At 37.4% G+C, this 24,799-nt stretch overlaps 1 protein-coding gene across 4 annotated transcripts in view; it reads left to right on the forward strand.

Moving 5' to 3' along the window:
* The window catches only part of LOC127570472 (RNA-binding protein 33-like), a 126,163-nt gene that overhangs the window by 53,223 nt on the left and 48,141 nt on the right, over positions 1 to 24,799 (forward strand). For 2 of the 4 annotated variants that reach the window (XM_052016086.1, XM_052016082.1), the window contains exons 8-14: positions 3,475 to 3,656; positions 4,989 to 5,274; positions 8,685 to 8,743; positions 14,662 to 14,788; positions 15,019 to 15,338; positions 16,790 to 16,960; positions 23,533 to 23,859. In XM_052016086.1, the coding sequence (XP_051872046.1) occupies positions 3,475 to 3,656; positions 4,989 to 5,274; positions 8,685 to 8,743; positions 14,662 to 14,788; positions 15,019 to 15,338; positions 16,790 to 16,960; positions 23,533 to 23,859 (1,472 nt within the window). The remainder of the gene's footprint in view (positions 1 to 3,474; positions 3,657 to 4,988; positions 5,275 to 8,684; positions 8,744 to 14,661; positions 14,789 to 15,018; positions 15,339 to 16,789; positions 16,961 to 23,532; positions 23,860 to 24,799) is intronic. The other 2 variants (XM_052016084.1, XM_052016083.1) reach the window with 2 other exon arrangements.

Here is a 24,799-nt window from a genome sequence, read left to right on the forward strand (position 1 = left end):
ACTGTGGAAAAACTTGTCTCGCATACCATTCATAAGATCAATTCATTACAGCAGTGCATTGAGGTAGTACAAGGTAGAACAATAACAGAATGCAAAATAAAGTGTTACAGTTACAGAAAAAGCACAGTGCAGGGTCATAACAAGGTGGATCTTGAGGTCAGGAGTCCATCTTATTATACTAGGGGATTGTTTAATAGTCTTATAACAGCGAGATAGAAGCTTTCCTTGAGCCTGGTGGTACGTGTTTTCAGGCTTTTGTATCTTCTGCCTGAAGGGAGGGGGAGAAGAGAGAATGTCCAGGGTGGGTGAGGTCATTGATTATGCTGGCTGCTTTACCGATGCAGTGAAGTGTAGACAGAGTCCATGGAGGGGAGGCTGGTTTCTGTGATGTGATGTGATGTGCTGAGCTGTGCCCACAACTCTCCTTTTTTGTAAAACAAAAAGGAAAAATTACAGGTAATGATATGAAGTCAGAGAAATAAAATCAGAAAATGCTGGAAATGTCCAGCAGGTTATACTATAGCCATTAGGAATTCTCTGAACAGATATGTAGGCATATCGCAGAAGAATATCAAAGCAATAGGATTGTAAAAGTGATTTTAACTTTCTCAGTATTGACTGGGATTGCCGTAATGCAAGGGACTGAGATGTGGTTGAATTCGTAAAATGCGTCCAAGAGGGCTTTTATTGAAGCTGTACCTGGAGAGCCTTACTAAGGAGTGGTCTATACTAGACATCTTAAGGAATGAGGATGAGCAAGTTTCTATGCAGGAACCCTTTGGGAACAGTGACTATGGTTTGGCATGTTTCAAGGCAGTCATGGAAAAAGATAAATTTGGTCTTCAAGATAGGGCCCTCAACTGAGGAAGGGTGGATTTCAACAGTGTTAGACAAGGACTGGCAGAAGTAGGTTGGGAGCAACTGCTAGAGGGGAAACTGACATCTGATAAGTGGGAGGCATTTAAAAGCAAAATACTAAGAGTTTAGAGTCAGCATGTCCCTATAAGGGTAAGAGGCAAATAGAGTAAGTTTAAGGAACTTTGATTAACAAAGGATATTGAAGGTTTAAGGGAAAAGAAGGAAGCAAATGCAAGGTATAGGAAAATTGTACTGAATGAGTCCTTTGAGGTTTATAGGGGATATAGAAGAGAAAGAAGTTAGGAGGGCATAAAGGGGCTGTGAAATTAGCTTGCAGTAGAATTAAGGAGAATCCTGAAACCTTTTAAGTCTAATAGAAGCAAGAGAGTAGCTAAAGAAAGAGTAGGTCTCCTCAGAACCAAAGGGAGCTTGGGGATATGACTGAGGTCCGAATGAATGCTTCTCATTGGTATTCACCAGGGAGAAGGACATGGAGGCTGGAGAGCTAAGGGAGTTGATATTCTGGAACATGTCTGTATCAGGAAGGAGGAAGTGGTAGAAATATTGGAGCAGATTAAGGAGGACAAACCTTCAGGGCCTGATGAGATCTATCTCAGGAAACTAAGGGAAGCAAGGGAGGAGACTGCTGGGGCACTGACAGAGATTTTTGCATCTTTGTTTTTTCCATGTGAGGTATTAGAAGACTGGAGGATAGTTAATATTGTCCCCTTATCCAAAAAGGACAGCAGGAATAAGTATGGAAACTACAGCATGGTGAGCCTTGGGAAAGTTGCTGGAAAAATTCTGAAGGACAGGATTTATGAACACTTGAAAAGCAGTGACTGATTAGGAGGAGTCAGAATGGTTTTGTGCAGGGGAGGTCATGTTTCACAAATTATAGTGTAAGTTAGCACACATAATTAAGAATTATTGAAGACAGTGCGGTAGACATGACTTTCTTGGATATCAATAAGGCCTTTGATGTGGTCCCGCATTGAAGGCTGGTCCAGAAGGTTAAGGCACAAGGATTCTGAGGTGTGGTGGCAAACTGGATCCAATATTTGCTTGGCAGAGGATAGTGGTGGATGGATGGGTGTTTTTCTGATTGGAAGTCTATAACAAGTGTACTACAGGGATCGGTGCTGGCACCATTGTTATTCCCAATATATACTATTTATGGTGTGATTAGTTTGCAGATGACATGAAAATTGGTGGAATCGTAGGTAGTGAAGAAGGATTTTTAGGGGTCCAGCAGGGCATAGGTTAGCTGGAAAGCTAGGTAGAGTAGGAGCAGAATGAATTTAATCCAGACAAGTGTGATGTAGCACATCTAAGGAAGGATGTCCTACATTCTGGTAGGACATATAGAATAAATTGTAGGGACCTGAGGAGAGTTGGGGACCTTGGGGTGCAAGTCCAGAGCATGCTGAAAGAGAGAGAGGGTAGTAATGAAGGCATTTGGTACGCTTGCCTTAAGAGGCAGAGACATTGAGTGTTAGAGTTGGAATGTCATCTTGCAAGTCACCGCACTACAGGAGGGATATGGTAGCAATAGAGAGAGAGTGTAGAAGAGGTTCACCAGGATGTTGCCTGGAATGGAGGGTTGTAGATATAAGGAGAGATTTGGATAGGCTGGGATTATTCTCACTGGAATGTAGTTGGCTGAGGGCTGACCTTATAGAAGTTTATAAAATTATGAGAGGCGTAGACTAGACAGAGTAGAGGTCTTCTTTTTCTCGGGTGGGGGAGTCTAAAAGGGAATAGGTTTGAGGTGAGAAAATTGAAGCAAGTCTGAGGGGTAAGTCTTTCACATAGAGAGTGGTGAGGATATGGAAAAAGCTGCCAGAGGAGGTGGCATAAACAATTAACAATGTTTAAAAGGCATTTGGAGAGGTACTTTGATAGGAAAACCGTAGAGGGATACAGGCCTTATGCAGGCAAATGGGATTTGCAGAGATAGGCATCAAGGTTGGCCAGAAAGGCCCCTTTCTGTGCTCTATGATTCTAGATTGTACAGTCTATCAAAAAAGAAATGGTTAATATTTCAGGTCAGAGACCCTTCATCAGAACCAGAGAATGCTGAACATAAAAACTCAGCACATCAGGTAGCATCTTTGGAGAGAGGAAGATAGCTTCTTTAGGTCACTGGCCCTGTGTCAGAACTTTTTATTTGATTCATTCTTTATGCCAGATTTGTTGCGCACAATAAAACTCTCAACTGAAGGATCTTAATTTAACCCCGTGTTGAATGAAAAATGGTTCAGTATGAATCTTTAACAAAAAGGCATAATTATGTGCTGAAAGGTCATCAATCTGAAATACTGCCAGCACCTACTTTTATTTCAGCTTTCCAACATATGTCGTATTTTGATTTTTAAGTGATTATTGGTGTTACCTGGTTGAATCCCACCACCTTGCTCACTTGTAAATATTTCACCTGCAGTAAGATATAATTGCACTCACTGTTCTTCTAGAGTATTTAGTTTTGGCAATTAGTATTTCTATATATCTGAATTAGAATCAGAGTACTTGTTGCATACCTTCAGTTGATCCACGTGTTTTGGGCAGTGGTTTGATAGCACACATGACCAACTCATGATTGTGTTTTAACTTCAGAACTTTCTGATGAGGCTAAGGCAGCATTACGTGAATTTGAGGAGACAGAACGCCAGCGGAAACAAGGAAAAAGAGGGCGAAGAGGACGTTCAGCTAACTTTGGTTTTTGCGATCCAAGGAAAGATGGTGGAAGGAGGAAGGATCAGCGCCTGCCTTTGATGCAAGTGCCTCCATCGCTGCCGGTAACACTCTTGTTTGTACTTGTTTTCTTTGAAAATTAATTGGCAATGCAAGTGATTGCATCCAGTATACCTTTTTACAAATACATTCAGTTCAGAGTTCTTGCAAGCAATTTGCCTTCATAGCTGGTTCAATGGTAACTTCATCATTAAGAGATTAGATTTTTCAATGTAATTTCTATGATGATTATGGTTATTCTCCATTTTTGTACAATCTGTGACGTGTTCTGTTTTCAGTTTTTCATTAATACAATGTAGAAATCTTTCTACAATCAAAAACCTACAAAGCTATAGAAAAAAATGAAAATCTGAATTGGGATTTTTAGTAAAATTACACAAGTAAAAACTATGTTCAATATGAAATCAGATAATTGTATGAATTCCACCAACAAAAAAAAACTTTTTCCTACATTTGTTTTCTTTCTGCTTAGTTTTTGCCAATGTTACTGAGATACCACTTGTAAATGTAATATTCCTGAGTGGATTCATCATGCCTTTCAAAAAATCAGTCACAAAATATATATTTGTACTTCATTGTTCTATGCCATTATCAGGAAGATTGGATAAAATCTTGAAAACTGATGCTACTTGCAATCCGGAATCTACTTTTTAGATGAATAATGGCTACTTGAATGAGATACTTTAGATTTTGAAGTAAGGTCCCATAAACAGCTATGTGATTGATTGGTAAAATTGTTTTTTGTAAGTTGTTGCATGAAGGTGCTGGCATACATGAAAAATGTCTTTCAGATAGTCTTCCAAGCTCAGCTGAAGCATGGAAGAAGCAATTGAATTTAATTTAATTCTGTCATTGGGTTGATACATCTGACATTGCAGCTCCAGCTCTATACTTCATTGCTCTGCATGTGGTTTATTTTTTGAAGTTCTAGAATAATATGTAAGCTTATGATCTTCTGGTCAAAGGACAGAAAGCTTGTAATAAACTGAGCTAATCTGATGTTCCATATTGATTCTAATTCTAGTGAAAAATATTCAAATTCACAGAACCAAATTGGAATCATACCAGTCATAGGAATGCACAAGTGATTTGAAATGTGCATACTATGTCAAATTCATAATGTGATATATTCTTGATATTTAAGAAGCTCTATCAACTAGACTAGCACTACAAATTTATCCAAATTTCATCTGTAATGGATTACTATGAAGGAAGTATGTATCATGATTTTGTTTTCTCCCGTATTCTCAGTATTTGAGTTGTAATAAATGAGCTGAGATAATGCCTTGTACAAAATTACGTATAAAATTACAACAAAGATTTTGGATTTTTTCTCAATGGAAAACGAAGAATGATCAGCTATTTCTTTTCCCCAGAATCCTCGTACTACTGTAAATTCCCCAGATCATCAGTCTGGTAGAGGTAATTTTCAACAGCGACAACAGCCACAGCCTCTCCTGGTACCTCAAAGACATCCTTCCGCATCTCAATTATCCGTTTGCCCTCCGCAGCAACCAGAACAGCAGCATCAACAGAAAGAGCAACCACAGAATTCAGAAGCCGCTTCTGTCAGTTTGAATCAAACAGTAATCCCAGCACAACAACCAAAGAACATTCATATAAACCCTCATTTCCGAGGTCCAGTGGTTACCCCAGTCCAAGGTTAGAACTCTGAAAGATTGTGTAAATTATACTTTCTGAGAGAAATCACATTCCTTTTTACATGGTTATGTTATGGTTATAATATGGTAATCTTGACCTGCAGGCAATAACTTGACCTGTCAGTTGCAATGCCATCACCAATATCTTGCCAAAGTGATCCTTTATTTATAATGCTAAATGTGGATTGTTTCTGGGTCTTTGTTTATAGGTGGCATTCAATCAGTGTATGTTCATACCTTCAGCAGAAGAGTGATCACTTGCCTGGTGTCAGAAGCAAACATTGTCACTGATTTATAGCATTGCCCTCCCCAGCAGATAGGGATACTCAAGACGATCTCTAATGATCCTACAGTTAGACATGATGTTCCCTAACTTGTCAAAGACCAAAGCTTGCATGATAATTCTATAAACTGTCATTGGGGAATTTTTGGAATTTGTTAAATAACTTTGTTATTTAACAAGTTGGCAAGATTGAAGACTGACAGTTCTATTAAAACCAGAAATTTAGTCTCATCAGCCCAGTCTTCCTTAGAAGTTTTTCAGTATTTTGATTTGGCTTATGCCATAGATTCATGGAGTTGTACAGAAATAGGCCCTTTGGCCAACTGCATCCTTCTATGCCTTGCCTATTTAAACATCTGATTAAATACCTCTTAGACATAGTAATTGTGTCTGATTCTACCACTCCTCTGGCAGTACATTCCAGCTATCAACCTCTTTCTGTGTAAACAAAAAAAGGCTAAGATCTCCCTTAAAACTACTCCTTCTCATTTTAAACCTAGGCCCTCTTGTTTTTGATGCCCCTACAATGGGGAAAAATATTTTGACTGTCTACCTATCTATGCCTCTAATAATGCCTCCGTCAGGTCACCCCTCAGCCTCCTTCGCTTCAGGGAACAAACCCAGCCTATTTAATCTCTCCCCATAAGTCCTCCAATACATCCTGGTGAATCTCTGCTCCCTCTCCAGCGCAACCCACGTCCTTCTACAGTGTGGCAACCAGAACTCTACATAAGTGCGGCCTATCCACTGTTTCGTAAAGTTGCAACATACTGACCTTGCTCTTGTACTCTATGCCCTGACCTTTGATGACAAGCATGCCATAAGTTGTTTTCACCGCCCTATTGACCTGTGTTGCCACTTTCAAGGAACAACAGAGTTGGATCTCTAAGTTTCTCTGTTCATCAACATTCCTTGATGCCCTATCATTTACTGTATATGTCGTACTCTTGTCTGATTTACCAAAATGCATCATTTCACTCTTGTTGGGATTAAATTCCAACTGCCAATGCTCTGCCCAATTTTCCATCTGATCTATACCCTGCTGTAGCCTCCTCGACCAGTTTTCCTAACATCTGAAAACTTACTGATCTTGGAGTTTTGAACTTTGATTCCTTAGTATTGTCATTTCAATAAACCATATGTCTAACAGTTAGAATCAACACAATGTCCCTAAACATTTTCACCACTTTCTAATAAGCTTCTAGTTGTTCAACTATAATTTTGAAGTGTTAAAATTTTCACTTAAATCTTAACTTCAGCAATTAGTTGAGGTCTTTTGAAAATAATTCCAGAGTAAATCCTTCCATTCTGAGAATAATTCTGACAAATATTGAAAGCATTTATAGTCCAATCCTTTGTAGACAGTTTAAGATTTTCTTCTTTGCATCAGCGATCTGCTAAACTGTTGCTATGAATGCCTTCCTTTAGTTATTCAGCTTTTTTTCTATCCACCATTATTTTGCAGCAAATGTATTGAGGAACTTTTACTTTCAGCACCATGGCCATAAAATGGTCTGTTTAGTATTAGCATTTGGAATGAATGTTCATGTAGCTCCTGTTTTATTTATTCATTTGCAGAACATAGATGGCATTTATTGGCTGTTCGTAATTGCTCTCCGGCTTTGCTTGGCCATTTGACAGCAATGATGAGTCCACCACTATGGTGCTGATGGAGTTGATGAGTGGAAAAAAAAGCACATTTTTTTCCTGGCAGAACCTTTATAATCAATTGGTTCTATGGTCACCATTTCTGGTATCTGCTTTTTATTTAATTACTTGAATTTAAATTCCCCTGCTGCTATGGTAGGATTCAAATTACGGCCTCCAGATCAATATTCCAGGTCTCTAAACATCAGTCCAGTAACTTAATCACCATACTGTTGTACTGTTTACATTAATGTGCTCAACTTGATTCTTACAAGGCTCTTGTGGGCTTTTTGGCCAATGCCAAATCAGTTCTGATGTGCAATAAGTAAATTTTACAGAGGTCTTGTGGCATGCCTTGTTTTTGGTAACAAATGCAAAGCAGTTAACTCCAGGGCAGTTGATGACATTTAAGTTGATTTTTAAAAAACACTATTATAATTGACAAATAACAAAAATGCGTAAAAGCCATTTAGTTTCTGTGCTTTACTGTTTAACTTCTAAATTAAGGTAGTGAACTAAATCAAAGTGTGAAGGAAATCATTTTGTACACAGGGCTTCTTGAGCTCCTGTGTAATTTCATGTTAGATTGTTGGTTCACACAATTTGTTTAGGACTTGTGTATTTGTGCGCTTCTGCCAGTGTCCTGCAAGCGTTTAGAAGTGGATGTAAGCAATGTTAGCATCCTTTCAGAATAATGTTTTAGGTTGGATCTTTCCTTATCCTAAAATACTATTTTTGTCGCTTAGAATTGTTTTTGACTTTTGTGATGTCACTCTTTTAATTTCTGGATGTTTCTTTTATCTGTTTTAATACTTTTGAAATTTTGGTGTTAAATGGTGTATGACCACTAATAGATATACTTTCAAATTAAGCAGTATTTACTAGTTAGCACAGGGAGCTGTATTCGAATATGCAGAAGGAAGGAGTGGTGAGTTGGAGACGATGAATGATGAAGCACTGGTAAAAGTAAACACCAACTCGTAGAATGAAAGTGCCTTGAGTAACTCTCAAGCTTTTTGTCCATGTGCCTCCACAAGTATGTTCTTTGTATCTGGATCTTCTCATAATATTGCCTTTGTTAATTCATAGTTTTTCTAAAATGTTAATAAAAGTGTTCCTTTAACAGTGTCAAATCATGTCAAAATATGCACATGCCAATTGATTTGCTTAATCAGTTTGTGATGGGATCAAGTGGTCTTTAATTGGAAGTGTACATATGTCAAAACCTGTTTTGACAACATTAACTGCTATAGGTACAGACCCAAATGATTTTAAGTAATGATTTATACACTGCTTGTGTATAATATGATATTCTGCTACAAAAATTGCAGCGAAGTGGTTATAATTTGTTTTCAGTACAGTGTAAAGTGATTTCATCTTTGAGTGTTGAATTTCTTCCAGCAAATATGCCTGAATCCTTTGAAAGGTCAGAACACAAAGATAATGACTGGTGTTTTTTTCTCCCCTCATTGTAATTGCAGTGCCCTTGATGCCTACGCCAAACCAGCCGAGGCCTGCTGTGGGCCCCCAGAGATTCCTGGTGAGTAGCAGCTGCTTCCCTTTGTATTGCAATATTGATTGCACGTACCTCTGTAAAGTAGTATTAACATAGTAATTAAATACCAGCAAAGCTAAATAAAGTTTTGAGAATCTGTAAACATTGTTGGTTCCCTGCACAGCTGGAAATGTTTGATATGAGCTTTATGCTTTGATAGGTTTGGTGATTTTACTGTAAGCTCTACAAATGTGAAAGCGACAGGAGATGTAACAGGGACTTCATACGATTTAAAAAGCAAAATCTATTAAAATAGATAAGACAGAATTTTGCTCTATGAACGCACCATCTTATTATTTTTCAAATAAAAGAGAAGAGATACTCCCACTGTTCCATTTGGTGGTATTAGTCAAGGTCAGAGGCCTTGATTAAATTCTGTGTATTCATTTAGTTCCTGACATTTCATTGCTATATCTACATGGTTTTGCATTTGTTTTTCTTTTTGGCTTCTTCAATGTATGTCTGAATCAGTGGTATTTTGCAAAACGTATTTGGGTCACCCCTGTTACCATGAAGGAATCGCAGTATTTAAACATCAGTATTCTGTTAGTGCATTTGTTGTAGAATATATTTGCAATTTCCCCACCTAAATTACCTTCAAATCTAGTCTTCTCTTGTGGATCAGGATAGCTGGTAGAGTAACGAGCAGAGGAATCTGAATTTGCAGGCAAGATTATAATAGATACAGAGATCAGACATATCAACTAAAAGAGAATCAGTAGTATGCTGTAGTTATTGTTCAGAACCATGGAGAGTAGCATTGTCGTCTACAGGGTACAAGACATCAGGTGGTGGTGATTGACACTTCCTGGGTAGAGATTCTCGTAGCAGTTTATGCAAATGGAGTACGAACAAGGTTGCTGCAGCAAATTACGTTTCATTTAGGTTATGGACCTTGCAAAAAAATGAGGCAAAGATGTGTTCAGGGTAACGTAAGATTTCAGCCTGAGCATTTTGTGTTTTCATGCCATGTTTTGGAAAGCCATGTAATTATAACCTTTATAGGTGGTAAAGAAATGATGGGCATTTTCTCTCATCAGATCTTGGGCAGAGTAGAGCAGATGCAGTATTAGGTACCATCAGCTGTCAAATACTGTCAGACTGGCATATACAGTGCACAATTTAAAATGCAGGTGACATAATACCAAGCAACTTCCATTTGCCACCAGGCATCTGATTAATCATGATTAGCATATATTATCATACTATCAAATTTAATCATATCCGCTGTTTTCCATCAGCAGAGCTCGGTGAAGCTGTACAGAATATGGTTTGCATTTGAGTTGTGTGCTTGTGTATACTACTTGAAGATAAAGAAATAGAAAAAAATAATGTTTCCATTAATTTTAATGTAGACTCTAAAGAGCTTTGATGTATGGCAGCTCTTATTCATATAATTGCTGATATCATTTGAGCCTTTGATTATTTTCCAGAACTACATTAACAATTTAGATATAAATAGTTTTAATCTAGCTTTCCTGGAAACCAGGATGGATGTTGCCATTTTGTGATTGAGGCCATTATTTTCATTGCTTTGTGTAAATTTGGTGCTAAAGCTTGGTGGTTCTTTAACTGTTGTCTGAGTCTGCAGTTTGAGAAAGTGTTTTGTGAAGAGCTGCCAGAGGATCATTCTAGGTAAAAGAACTCACTTTATAGCAAAGCCTCTTAAATTCTATCCTTTTTTTCTCATGAATACTTGAGAGAAACTGCTTTTCTTAAGTCTTTCTCAGTTGGAGTCCTTCAAATTCTTGTTTTTAAAAACATATTCTGGTGTTAAGCATATTGTAATTCTGATCTTAATAAATGCACTGTCAGTGGAAAACCAGTCTTGATAGAAATAATGTATTGCTTTAAAATAAAGTGTTTGGGACATTTTAGGATGCTCGTTGAAGGCCTGTTTATGTTAATATTGGTCCAGAACTTGCTGACCCATTTTCTGTGCATGTGGTACACCCATGCCTATACTTGCTTGTTCTAAACGCTGAGAGTGAGTTTTGCTGTTCTTGGCATCCAGCAGCATGGCCTGAGCACTGAGTGGGACAGTGAGATAGCCTTGCTCCCAAAAAGTTTTTGATAATCAGCAAAGCATCCTGCTGTAAAAGTTGTAAATGATTTTTAATAATTTTGAAATATCAGCCAATTCTTTTTAGTTAATAACATTTTTCATTGTAAAAAAAATAATACTTTAGAAAAACATAAAGACAGAAAAATAACTGAAACATTAAAGTAAAGGGAAGATAACTGGGGATATAAAATGACCTACCTCAGCCTTTTACCCAACTGAAATCGATGGGTTTTTGGACATGCTGATAGGAACTGTGAGGTGTTTCCTTGGTGTAATACTGGAAAACTTAGAAAAACTGAGTCTGCTGCTGAACTCCATGCAGGGAAGTCCACATGTCATTTGTATGGCTGACGCTGGTAGATTTATTCAGATCCACTAGCAATGATGAGTACCATTAATCGATGCTAAGATTTACTATGTGCATTTTTTAAACCCTAGTTATTACAAATAGTGAAAATAAATTTAACTTCTGTTCCTCCGGTGGATACAGTGAGCTAGATTGAAGTATACAGGTTCAGGGGTGTATCTGATCAGTACCCAATTTGTGTGCAGTTGATCTGACAAAAAAAGCTGTAAGGTAGAGTTGGCCTCAACACCTTTTGTGACCAAAGAATAAATTAGCCGTGATTCACAATTGCTATTGAGCAACCTCAATTGGCATTACACATGGAGATAATTTGGTTTCACTGTGATGTCCCTGCTCTTGATGCCATGGCTGACAACATTAAGATCCAGACAAATAATGGTCTTTTTGATGTAATAGAGGATCACTTCTGCAGAATTACAGTGAACAAGAATTGAGGTCAGAAACATTGAGCAAATTGGTCTGAATTTAAAAGAAATGTAGCATTTTCTATAAGATGTTTACAAATATTTTGTTTATTAATTCATGGACATCACTGGAAATGCTGGCCTTTGCTGTCCATCCCTAATTGCCCCGAATGAAGGAGTTAATTCCTCCTTAATTTGGGGACAATTGGGGATGAACAGCAGGTGCCAGCATTGCCTGTGTATGGATGGGTTTGGAGTGGCATACAGAATGGGTATGGATGGCAGAAATCTTCCCCGAAGGGTACTATTAAATTGGATGTTTTTAATGCTTTGTGTTTAGCATAACTGAAATGAGCCAAATTTTGCTTTGAATTTTTGATATCCTCCAATTTGACGCTCAAGTTGACATTGGAATATAAATATTTTTATCAGCATCTGTGTGGTTTACTGGTATTCTCATCTGCATGATGTGTACTAAGAGGTTGTTAATTATAGAACGATTTAGCACAGGAGGAAGCCATTCAGGCCATTGTGCCTTTGTCAACTCTTTAAAGTAACAGTGCAACTTTACCTATAACATAAACTTTTCATTTTCAGGTATCTTATCAATTATCTTTTGAAATATCCCAATGACTCTGCTTCCTCTACCCATTTGGGCAGTAGATTCCAGATCATAACATTAAAGCAGTCTCTTCTCACTTAGGGTTCATTTAATAAATACCTTAATTTTGTATCCTCCAGCTATTTAGTTACCTCTTGTTGGAAGCCATTTCTTATTATTTACTCCATGAAAACTGTTTAAATGTTGAACAACTCTGCTAAAATCTCCTTTCATATCCTTTCCTCCAGGGAAAACATCCTCAGTTTCTATAAGCTCTCCACATAATTGAAATTCCTTTCTGCAGTCTCCACATCCTTGACGTCCTTTCTAAAGTGTGGTGCGCAGCATAATGCTAAGGACAACCTAATGATTCATAAAAGTTCAGCATAAATCTTTTGCTTGTACACTATAATATTATTAGTAAAATTACCTGCTTTAACATCCTCGATAACATATCATTTTGCATTCAAAGATTTGTAAATGAAAGCCCCAAGGTATCTCTCTTGCTTGTACCTGCTTTAAAATTGTAGCAAAAAATAACATTCAAAAAAGTTAACTTGAGAGTTTATTCTTGCATTTCAAATTCACGTGCTTGTATTCTAGTACATTTTACATGAGAGAGCAACTTAAAAGACTTCAAACCTGTCTGTTTCAAAAGACGTCTTGGTGAATGTACAGCTGAAAATGTTAATTAAGGTTAATGTGCCATATTCCCATTTTTATTTATATCTTTTAAACATTTGCAAATTATATGTACTTGGATTATTAAAATGAAGACTTAGGCTGATAGGTGTTAGATATACAGTGAAACCTTTACAATAGTGTCCTTCGTATCTTTGTCCTCATTAGTTCATTTTGAAGTTAGGGTGGTTTAAAACAAGAAAATTACCATGTAAAGTTATTTAAATAATAGTATAATTTTTAAATTTCAGATTTACAACTGTTCTAACGAACTGTCATGTGTTGAGTCTCTGGGCTTTATGCTTAACTTTAGCCTTTAGCAAAAGGATAAGTTATTGAGGACGTTAACACTTTTGTTTGGAAATGAGGATCTTAAATAAAGATCTATAGGATTTATGGTCATAACTTAGACATACATGGAAAAAAAAACAAAAATATGTATGCCCAGGGGATGTCTCTGAGGTTAATAACCACTCTGTTGTATATAGCCTCTTTGAATGTAAAGAGATAGGCGTACAGGTTTATTCATGACATCTTTTTTTTCCCTCAAGCGTTTGATACTGTCACTTCTGGTCTGGAAGATAAGGGGATCTATATCCAGTAACTGAAGATCCTTCACTGTGTATTGTTATACCAATGCAGGCCGTATAGCAATCATTTAATTTACTTAGGTTTTGCTTCTTTGCTCCAAACAGTCAGTTGAATTAACTTGTGCTCACCCACTATATCAGATTTATTTTCACGTATAAATATTTCACATTTTAAGTAGGATTAATAATAAATGTCTGCCTTGAAGACGGACACTATTAATTTGTTGAACAATTCATAAGATTTCAACAGTGTTGTTAAAGTATTTAATTAAAGGTTTTTGTGACTATACAGCTGAAGCTATTGAGAAAGCTGATAAGTCGTACAATAGTCATTTGATCCTTTTGGTTGGCTGTACCTCCTTTGATTAACTTTTTGTTGAGCACCTTATGTGAAGTTTTAGCTGTTTTACCATTGTAAGCAGGTGCCATCATTCCATATGAAAAGATGGATTACCATTGATAACATCATATAATTAACAAGGTAGAAAAGCAAGAGCACAATTTGTGTAAGAATCACATGCCAAAGAAGGTTAATTTCTTAACTAGAAAGGGTATATGAGAGAATAAAATGAGTGGCCAAGTGTCATCTCATTCTGCAAATGGATGAAAATAGCCTTGCTTATTTTCTTCAAGAGGTGTAATGAAAGGTGTGTGTGCCTCTCCCTTTCTTTCTTTGGTCTGCAGGTGTGATGTATAATGTGCTATTTATAATGTACAATGAACTGATGTCACATGTAATTCCTTTGCACATTTGCACTTGCACAGAAGTGACAAACAAGCAAATTGCTGAGCAGACTGGTGGAACGGTTAACCTTCTGCTTGCAATCTGACTGTATTCCCATTGGGAGTCATTCTTCCATGTTTTTTAAACCCATTAAAAGTGAATGGATCGCAATCTTAACTTGGCCACTTTTAAGAGAACCATGGATAAATTAGGAGTTGGGACTGTAGAAATTTTGTTAAGTCAAGTTGATGAGATCTGTTGATTGAATTACATTTCCTTAGGAATGAAAATGAATAATCTGGCAATTCAGGATGGTCATCAAATGGTTTATCCTAATAGTGAGAACTCATTTCTGACATCAGATGTTACATGCCCTGATTGATTTGAGAAAATAATTTACAAGGAGCCAAATTACATAATTTAAAAGAGGAAAATCAGTCCGAGTCTGTGACTACTGTGTTATTTCTTCAGCAGAATCCTCCAGAATTTCAGCAACCTATTCCAGTCCCTGCTAACTTTAATCAGCCACCCCGGCAACCTCTTCAGGAGCCATGGAGAGGGCCACACCCACAAGAGAGAGAACCCTTCTTCATTGGTGGTAAGAAATAGAGAAGTATATTTTAAAAGAGCTGCCATCAACAGAAAAGTAGTTTATTCTTGTAATAATGAAAATAATGAACAGTTTTAAAATACTGACATTGGATGATTGTTTTATTAAGCATGCTGTAATAATTAAAGGTTTTGCAATGCAATTGTTAATTTACAATTTTAAGGACACAATAACTTAGTGCCATTCTACCTAAGATTAATGAATGTTTGAATTCACAGATTCAAGATTCCAAGGACAACATATGTTTGAACAGCGGAGTCCTCCTCCCCCACTTATGAACAATCATGCAATGTCTCTACAACCTCCCATGGTGTACAGCCATCCAGGCCCAGGTTTCAACCAGCAGGGACAACATCATATGTTTCCAAGGGAAGCTTCACTGAGAACTAATCTTCAGCCCCAGGGTCATATGGGGATGCCTCCCTTTAACCAACCTGGTCCATTAACTCCAAGACCATTCATTCCTCCAAGACAGCAATTTCCACAAGCCCCAGGGCAACCATTTCCACCATCTCCCCACATTCAGCAAAATATACAGGTATGAGGAGTTGCACAGTAAATATGTGAACATCAAGAATCTAACCTCAGAGTTGCCATTATGGTTAACAGAATGTTATAAGCATTAAATGAATATTTTGGAATATTATTTTATAGAGTCATAGAGCAATACTCTGAAATTTTTGTGAAGGATCATGTTTTAGTTTGCAGTGCAATTCATTTTTTTCATGCATCTATCAGTTTTTAAATGTTTGCAATGATTGGCATAGTGAACCAAAATTCACAACATACCAAGTGAACATTCAGATAAGTTACTATATGGTTGAAACTGTGTGCCAGAAAGAATCAACTGTGTACTGGGTTTGCATGGAACATGAAATTAACACAGTTTGCTGTGGAACACGTCTGGAGAGCATAATTGAGGAAGATAGGGGCGCCCTCTACTGCCTAAATGGTAAATAGAGCTTTACAGATTAATAGTGTACTGAGGGGTTCGTTTATGTGCCTTTTGAAATAAATTTGGTTAATCAGTAATCTGCGTTAAATGCAAAGACATCATTTTAAATTCAGTGTTCCTTAAGGTAGACATGAAATTCTGCTGTTTTTGCACAAAATGTGTGTTTTATTATTAAAAATCTAACTATATTGTGCAAATAATTATTTGACGCTAACAACAATTGATTTATCAAATCGAGCAATAATGTACAGTCTAAATCTTCTGTACATTGGACAGCTATCGATATGATTTTTGAACATGTGGATTATTGTGATACTCATCACGAGTATAGTGATAAGTAATTTTACTGAAGCGGTCATGATGCACATTTGTAAACACGATGCTATTATTAATGTTAACTTAATGTTTAAATTAATATTAATGCAACCACTTAATAAACTAAGAATAAATGAAAATGGTTTGACTTGGTTCATGTGAAATGAAAAATTGGCTGTTTAGAATATAGAAAAAGTAGAGTGTGGAGGAATCAATCGTAGTTATGATTTGAACTCATGAAATAAAAACAAATCCTCCTGTTCTTAAAATATGTAGATAACAGAGACTTCTGCAAGGCATTGAATGCCATGCTTGCTGAACTTGAGTAAGGAACAAGTGATCTTGTCTACTCTGACCCCAAGTGTTGTATGTGTGGAGTTTGCATGTTCTCCCTGTGACTGCTTGGGTTTCCTCTGGGCGCTCCAGATTCCTCCCAAATCTCAAAAACATGCGTGCTGAAACATTAATTGGCAATGGTAAATTGCCCCTGGTGTGCAGGTGAGTGGTAGAATCGGGGTGGTTGAGGGGGGGGAGAGAGTAAAATATGTTTAATGTTCGATTAGTCTAAATGGGTGGTTGAGTGTTGACACACACTTCGTTGGGCTGAAGGGCCCCTGTTTCCATGCTTATCTCTCTGACTACATATGTGTTTGTTTTTGCACACTGGTGAATATGCTTTCCAGCTATTGAAGCATTAACCTCTTATTTCAATTTTTCAGCCTCCCATGCAGTTGCAGCCATTGCCGCAACACCAGAATAGCTGTTCTCCCCAGCCGATCATTCCCAATGCTCCACACCAGTTTAGGCCGCACTTACAGATTCTTCCCACGTCTGTAAATGACAAGCGACTTCAACGACCACAACGACAGAATATAATGAAGCTTCGCCATGTAAGCACCTTTTTCATTTCAGAAAAGTTTCTTTAAGTCATAAAGTGGGAAATCTAATTAAAAACTATTAATGTTATAAACTAACTGCTGAGTTATCTGAAAGCAGAATTCTAGCAGATACATTTACTCTACGGTGCTTCACTTGGTGTGTGGCATTGGGTTCAGAGAAATTGGTGTGTTTTGATTTAACTATTGACAACACAGTGACCCTATTTTCCCAGCATAAAATGACAAAAATACTGCTTGTGATGAAAGGTAAACCTTTGATCAAAGAACTTATCAGCAGCACTTCTGATTTGTTTGCCTAGGAAAAGAGAAGTGACATTAGTGGAGGTGCCTTGATATTCTGATTTTATTTTATTTTGCGTGGAGGCCTGTTATTGGAAGTGATCTCCAATGTCGTGCATTCAGACATAGACTGCAAGATTATTACCTTGTAAGCAGTTGCTTTCTGAACAGTCTGTCAACTATCAATTGAAGCTCGTGTTCTGTGGTTAGCCACTAGTTGCAGAAGACAAACAGTTTCTGGTAATTTGTCAGTCATCAAGCTTCATGGCCTGTAGCTTCAGGGCATCCTAAGATTGAGCATAATGTGAAGAACTGCAAAACTGACATACAGTGAAGGACTTGAGAATAAAAATCAATGCAGGTTTATTGGAGCATATCAAATTTTAAGAATAATAAAGGTCATTTGGTCCAATCAACAACCACCTTTTTAGTTATTCTCAACTCCATCTTCCAGCTTTTCTATTATATCCCTATTTCCTCTCATTTTTAATTCATTTAAAATCTTCACTTCAAAAGTATTCCTTTATTTCTTATCTCTGCTTTCATTGTGTGAAATATTCCTGCCTGAATTCTGTCCCCCCATAATTTTTGAAGCTTTTTTCATTGTGAACAGTTTTCCTCGACCTGGATCAGCTTTACCAGCCCCATGAATAATTTTGGAAACATGTTCTTGTTGGAAAAGGTAATCAAATACAAGTCTAACTTCAGTTGCACACTCACCAAAAAAAAATTTTAGAAATGCTTTCAGAGTGGTAATGACTAATCACAGAGTAATTTAGCTAGTCTAACTTAGAATTTTATTTTATTCCTCTATTTATAATTATATTCCCATTAATGATGCACTTAATACTCATTTTTGCACCTAAGCACAGCACCAATAATATGCATGATTTTTTTCTCTATTAAAGCAGTATCCCCATATCCTTTGTCTAGTAAACTATTCTATTCAATTCAGGTTTCTGTTTTAATTGCTTCCTCCGGTGCTGTTTAATACTTCTGTATTTATCACCTAAATGCTATTTAGTAACTATTTCAGATCCTGAATTTGTTTGCATTGTGACATTATTTGGCTTGCCTTCAATTTTGCTGATGTCAGCAGCTTTGCAGTTCGTGCTTCAGAAAATTGTTATTTAGCTCTTGTGGCGGCATTACATGGTATAAAAGAGATTTTGGCTTGAATGGGATTTGGGAATGTCATTCTTTCTTAGGGTTATTGATTCAGCATTTGTAACACAAAAACACAATTTTGGGCATTAATATTATCAGCACATTAATTGCATGCTTTGGTCACAGAGTCGTATGTACTGCACAGAAACAGGCCTCTTGGCCCACTAAGCCTACACTGATCATCAGCCATCCATTTGCACTAACCCTACATTAATCCTGCTTTAATGTCAAAAAACATTATAAAAATTGAAACTAAAAATAAATGCTCAACCTATTGTGTGCACCGCCTTCAAAGTATGTTTTTAATGTAAACAACTTTATTTCCCCTGTATCAGTGTTCTCAAAAGGATATGGTTCTCAGGACTGCTTGAAGGCCGTCACCAGACCCTGACTCTCCTTATTCCCTGCATCCATGGTGATGCTGCCACATATGTACTTCAGCAATGCAGCCTTTGACATTTATGCTACATCCCAGCTTTTGGCAGAAAGTGTTGGGATAGCTGGTAACTACTAACGTCCAATCGAAATGATGCTATGAGATGGAGTGAGTGTATGGTGTAAACTCCCAGGGTATGGTGCACTGGTGCTTAACGTTGGGCAGAAGGCAAGAACCCCCATAAAATGAAATATTTGATGCGGGAAGTGAGTAAGAGAGAGGGAAGTAGAGAGGTGTGGCGGTAGCGTTGCGAGGGATGGGGAGAGGGAGAAAGAGAGGTGGACCGAGGCAATGGGAGATTTGTACAGCTTGTGTACATATAGTGCATGCACTTCAAATATCAAAGGCTAGGTTGCTTTGGCATGTGCATGACAGCGCATCTGGCCAATAAGGTTGGTCAGAATGTAGTGATATCTTAAAGTGGTCCTGAGAACCATCATCTTTTGATCCTGTTCCTTGTGGCAGTTTTCTCAGATTCTGTTAGAAATTTACTTTGAAGTTGGTGCATGCAATTGGTATAACATTTATTAAAAACTTTCAATTTTCAATTCATTTTTGAACTTTTTTAATATGATAAATTTAATACATAATTTACTTCTGTGCTAACAGTAAATAATTAGCAACCCTAAGGATCAGTGACTTTGCCAAGTTTGAAAGCCTGGTAATATCTTCTGTACCAGGAAATGTGCCTCCTTTTCTCTGGGTCTGTTGCTCCATCCAGATCCAGACTTGTTGATTTAATTCTTCTCGTCACCCTGAAATTCATCTAGATCACCCAAGACTGGAGCAGGTGGAGAGCCAGGACAGGTCAAACCTACCCAGCCTCCTTGCTCCCCTCAGGGCTCTTTTACCCCCATACTGTTTCATGGCCAAAAAATACTTCAGTGCGTAAGTTCAAGTGAATGTAACCAAGTCGATTGCCAGTGGTGGGTGAGGGAATTAAAGGATGTCCAGTTGGTCAGAATTGAGGGGGGAGGGGTTGTAGATGCAGAGATCTGAGGGTTGTCTGACTGGAGGAAGTAGAGACAAGCCAACAGAGGGATTTGAGCAAAATGAGCGTTTTGAAATATCTTCAGAGATCATCAGGCAGAGGAGTTTCTGTTGGACCATTAAACATTTTTGGTATTCTGTTATTTTTTTTATAACAGTGTAATTGAGACTATTAACTTGTGGTTTTGTTATATTATGTCATTAATCACGATTAATTACCTAATAACGGAACAGCTCTACTCGCTCTATCTGTTTGTGTATATTTGTTTCATCTAATAAAAAAACAATGGGGTCATAGAGGTTTGCATCTTGCATACCAAACTAGTTAGACTGATGCTGAATAAAGCTGAAACCCATAAGTTTTTAAGAACCTACTCATCCCTTTAAATGTTTTTTGCATATTGACATTGTCGACATTTCAAACTATTCTGTTTTATAGATCTCTTTAAGGAAATTCCTGCCTTCTGGGAAGACAGTATTTTGCTTTAATATTTATACTTGGTACTTGATCCAAATGTGGTAAATGTTCCTTTTCAGGACACGGATTGCCTTACTTAAAGTTGTATTGACATTTTTAACCAGAGAGTATAACAAGTTAAATTATATTCAGGTTAGGAATATGTAGAGGTAATCAGCAAATTGTAGATAGCTCATGTGCAGTCATAACCTGCACTAATACTGAATTTCAAGTTAACCATTGTGTTAATTTAGGGAAAAAAATAACAGGCCATTCATTTAACAAGTCAACTTTTGTAAGGAGAGAAAATGAGAAAAATTTGATGACTGCACAAACTTCCAATATTTTCCTTTAATATGACTGCAAAACCAGTTGGAAATATTTTGCTTATTTTTGTTTTTTTTGTGATGGCATAAGTAATCTGTGAATGCTTCAAGATCTTATCGAAGTTATTCAGTTCCTTCAATTCCATAGACTCCATTTTCCCCGGTTACTGCTTGTGCCACTTTAGTTAGCAGCTGGTGTTCCTGAGTAGCCTTGTTGTCCCTACCTTTCCTACACCCTATGAAGAGCTGGGTTTGACTAATGTTTGTCTCTCTGTGTTACATGTCCAAATTAAATAGTTTGCAGGGGAAAGAGGGAATTGTTAATTTCACTACTCCACCCTTTGGCTCAATGACAGTTAATTCCTTGCTGATTCTTCACCATTTAACAATGCTGAGACCTGGAATTCTACAGACAAAAGGATTGTAAACATCTTCCATTTCATTGCACAGCACATTGATCCATTAAGTGCTCACCTACTTTTTGTTTTAGTGAGGTGTAATAAGGGTGACGAAGGAAAAAAACGTTTTGTACAGGAGTTTGTTTAATTTGAAGGAGTGTTGTACCATGATTGAAATTTCAATAATTCCATTGTATATGTCTTTGACCCACTTAGTGAATGGTTCCAGACACATCCCCTTTCAGTGGAGTGGGTCAGGAATTTGGAACAGCCATAGCATTTTTTTCACATTGTGATGCAAATGCTAGGAATTGGAATCAAGCACAAGGCTTTTCTTTAGATATTTGTTGTGTAATAAACACTTGTTTGAGAGGAGTAATTTGTTAGATATTGTGAATTGATTTCAGCCCTGTCAATTTTATGTAAATTGCAAGATCTTTTAATGTTGTCCTCAAAATTCACCTTTTAACAAAGTTTTCAGTCATCTGCCCTATTTATTGTAGTTCATTTATGAGGTGAATGTCTTGGGCAAAGCCAGGATCTTGTGCTTTTAGAAGGTGCTGATGGCTTGGTTTGCTGCAGTCTATATGAAAGTCCTTCCACATTGCTGTTAGGTGAAGATTAAAATCCAGTGATAATTTTCTAAGTCAGGGTAGAACATTATCCTGACTTAGAAATATATCATTGGATTTTAATATGATGATATATTTCTGTTTATTTTTCTGCCAATACCACCTGACCTTCTGAGTGTTTCTGTTCTTATTTTAGATTTCTATCATCTGCAGTTGTTTTCATTTTGATTTCATTTACTGGGGGGGGGGGAGTGGGGGGGGACATACCTTTGGCTTGCCATCATTTTTTCTGTCTGCTTGTGTCTCTTGCAATTTGGGATGTTAGAAAGAGTTGTAATAAAATATAAAAAATATTTTGTACTGAAATAAGGGTAATTGGTCACAGTTTTATCATCCAAGTTTTTATTTCAGCAATGCTCTGTGGTGCACAATAGATCATTTACTGTGTTATCTTTCACATCTTGTATTGTTTCTTCATGACCCTGAAAACTTAAAAGTCCTGATCTGGTACCTGGACCAAAACCCAATGACTCGTCCATGTCGACAACATGCCCTTTCGGGCTCCTGGAAGCAACCATTTTAAGTTCCCTTCCATGAATGCCAACAACTTATCTAGAAATAAGACTAACTTTAAAGAAATATTAGTAAATGTTGCTGTTATTTAAAAATAACAATACATTTTTCGTTATTTGCCTTTGTGTAAAATATTTAAATTTGAATTGCAATTCTGGCTTTTCCAGATGAAAATATTAATTTAAAGCCTATAATCCTTAAATCTAAAAGGTGTAGGTATCTCTGGTTAAAATGTATTCTGATTCAAATATACTTCGGAGTCATTTTATACTATCATCTCTCCACTTTCCTTCCACATGTGTCCTAAGTTCTCATTTGTGTTTAGGCTGTATGTGATCGATTTTAATTACCTGCCTGCTGGGTGGGAGCAGTTAGAATTGGCGAATCAATTTAACAGGCAAAAGTCGTTTTGTCCTACCTAGGGCCATTTCCCTGCTTACACATTTTCTAAATAATTTGTTCAAGGGTTTGGGGATCACTGGCAAGGCCTTTCCAAATTACCCTTGAAGAGTTAACCCATTCCTGTAACTCTGAAGTCATCTGTTGGCCAGAACAGGTGAGGGCAGTGGCTTCCTTCCCCAAAGGGTACAGTGAATCAGATTTGTTTTCTGGTCAATATAATAGTAATTTTTTATTCCACTTTTAGGAGCTTGACTGGGCATATGGATAATTGATGTTTCTAGATCCAGGGGTCACAATCTCAAAATGTGTGTTAGCCATTCAGAAAGAGATGAGAAGAAATTTCTTCATCTAGAGAGTGGTAAATCTTAGGAATTCTCTACCCAATAGGCTTGTGTGCGTACTCAGTCACTTGAGTATCTTCAAGACAGAACTTGATTCGCTTAATATCTAAAAATGTATCAAGAGGTACTGATACTGGCAAATGTCACTGAGGTTAAAAGTACCCTTCATCTACAATGGCAGAGTGGGTGCATGGGCTGAATAGCCTATTCCTGCTTCTATTATGTTCTTGCATTATTTAACTAACTAAATTTAAGTTTCTTAGCTGCCATGGTGGAATTTAAACATCTCTCTGGGTCATTAATCCAGAATTGAGACTTGCCGGTCCAGTAACATAACCACTGTGCCCTCAGACCCTTGATGGCGGAGCTAAGAGGTTAAGCTGGATGTTTAACATTTCAACTTGGTTGAAATTTGGCTGTTAAACCCAAAAGGGAATGAGATAAGAGCACTTCACGACATTTTACTAACTCTAAATATGTCTGTTTGGAAAAGCATAGCTTAATTGTTTTCTGAATGAAAATTTAATGCCACTTTGGTCAGATATGGAACTTTAAAAATTGTCTTTTATTTGATTAAATTTTATCTGAAATGTCAATTCCTACACATCTTTGTTATCTGCAGAATGTACCTGGTATGCAAAACATGAATAAGATTCCAAATCAATTCCAGGCCTCTCCTCAACGGAACAGCAACCTCCGTGAATTGCCTATTGCTCCTCATAACAGTACCATAAAACATCACCGTCCTATGTCGGCCCCTGCTGCTCAAGCTACAACTGTTTCATGGACAAAATCCACTGCCTCAACTACAACCTCTACTCGAATGAAACAGACTGCTCAAAGTGCACCGGCTGTTCAGACTGCATCAGGAGACAGGGTGCCTCAGAAGGTCTTGCAGCAAAAAAACAAGAAGCAGAAGCCAGCATCGCATGATTCTACGGTGGGAGAGGTTAGAATTTCTTAACTATATTTGCTGATGTATTCTTTGAGATTCAGGAAAAACTCATTGCGAGTGAACAATTGATTTCTGATCTCTTAAGTATTTATGTGAAATGCAATGAGCACATTGGATATTAAAAATTTTGAATTTGATATTCGAAAAGCAACATTTGATAAATAGTTTAGCCTTTATATTTAATTATTTCACTTGATGCATTTAGTTAAATTCTTTGGCAAAGTTATTGATACTATTGCCCTGTGGTGTGAAGCATTTGTCACAGATGAGGATTCTAGTTCGTTTATAAAGAGACCAATCTCGTTATACAGATTGTGATTCAGTATACGTTACAAGTGAGTAAGCCATACAACAATTTTTTATTATTAGTTTAATAGAGAAGGAACACAAACTTACGGTTTTTAGCATATTTTTGGTTACTTGCTCATTTTAATATAGTTCACTAATACGAGACACAAAAAATTCTGCAGATGCTGGCACCTAGAGCAATACACAAAAAGTGGTGGAGGAACTCAGGAGGTCAGGCAGCAACCATGGAGAGAAATAAACAGTCGACATTTTGGGCCGAGACCCTTCATCAGGACTGGAAAGGAAGAGGACAGAAGCCAGAATAGGAAGGTGGGGGGAGGGGGAGGAGCACACACAGGTAGGGGATAGGTGAGTTCAGGTGATAGGGTGACGGCAGGTAGGTGGGTTGGGGAGGGATGAAGGTGTAATAAGATGAGAGGTGATAGGTAGACGAGGCAAAAGGCTGAAGAAGGAATTCAGTAGAGGACAGTGGACCATGGAATGAAGGATGGGGGAGGGAAGGAGAGGAGATGGGCAGGTCATCAAGGCGGGGAAGGGAGCAAGGAATAAGGGAAGACAAAGGGGGGGGGGCAGTGGGAAAGTAAAAGAAAGGGTGGAGTTACCTGAAGTTGGAGAAATCGATGTT

Source organism: Pristis pectinata, chromosome 5 (genome assembly GCF_009764475.1).
Source record: "Pristis pectinata isolate sPriPec2 chromosome 5, sPriPec2.1.pri, whole genome shotgun sequence".
In the NCBI taxonomy this organism is placed as follows: domain Eukaryota; kingdom Metazoa; phylum Chordata; class Chondrichthyes; order Rhinopristiformes; family Pristidae; genus Pristis; species Pristis pectinata.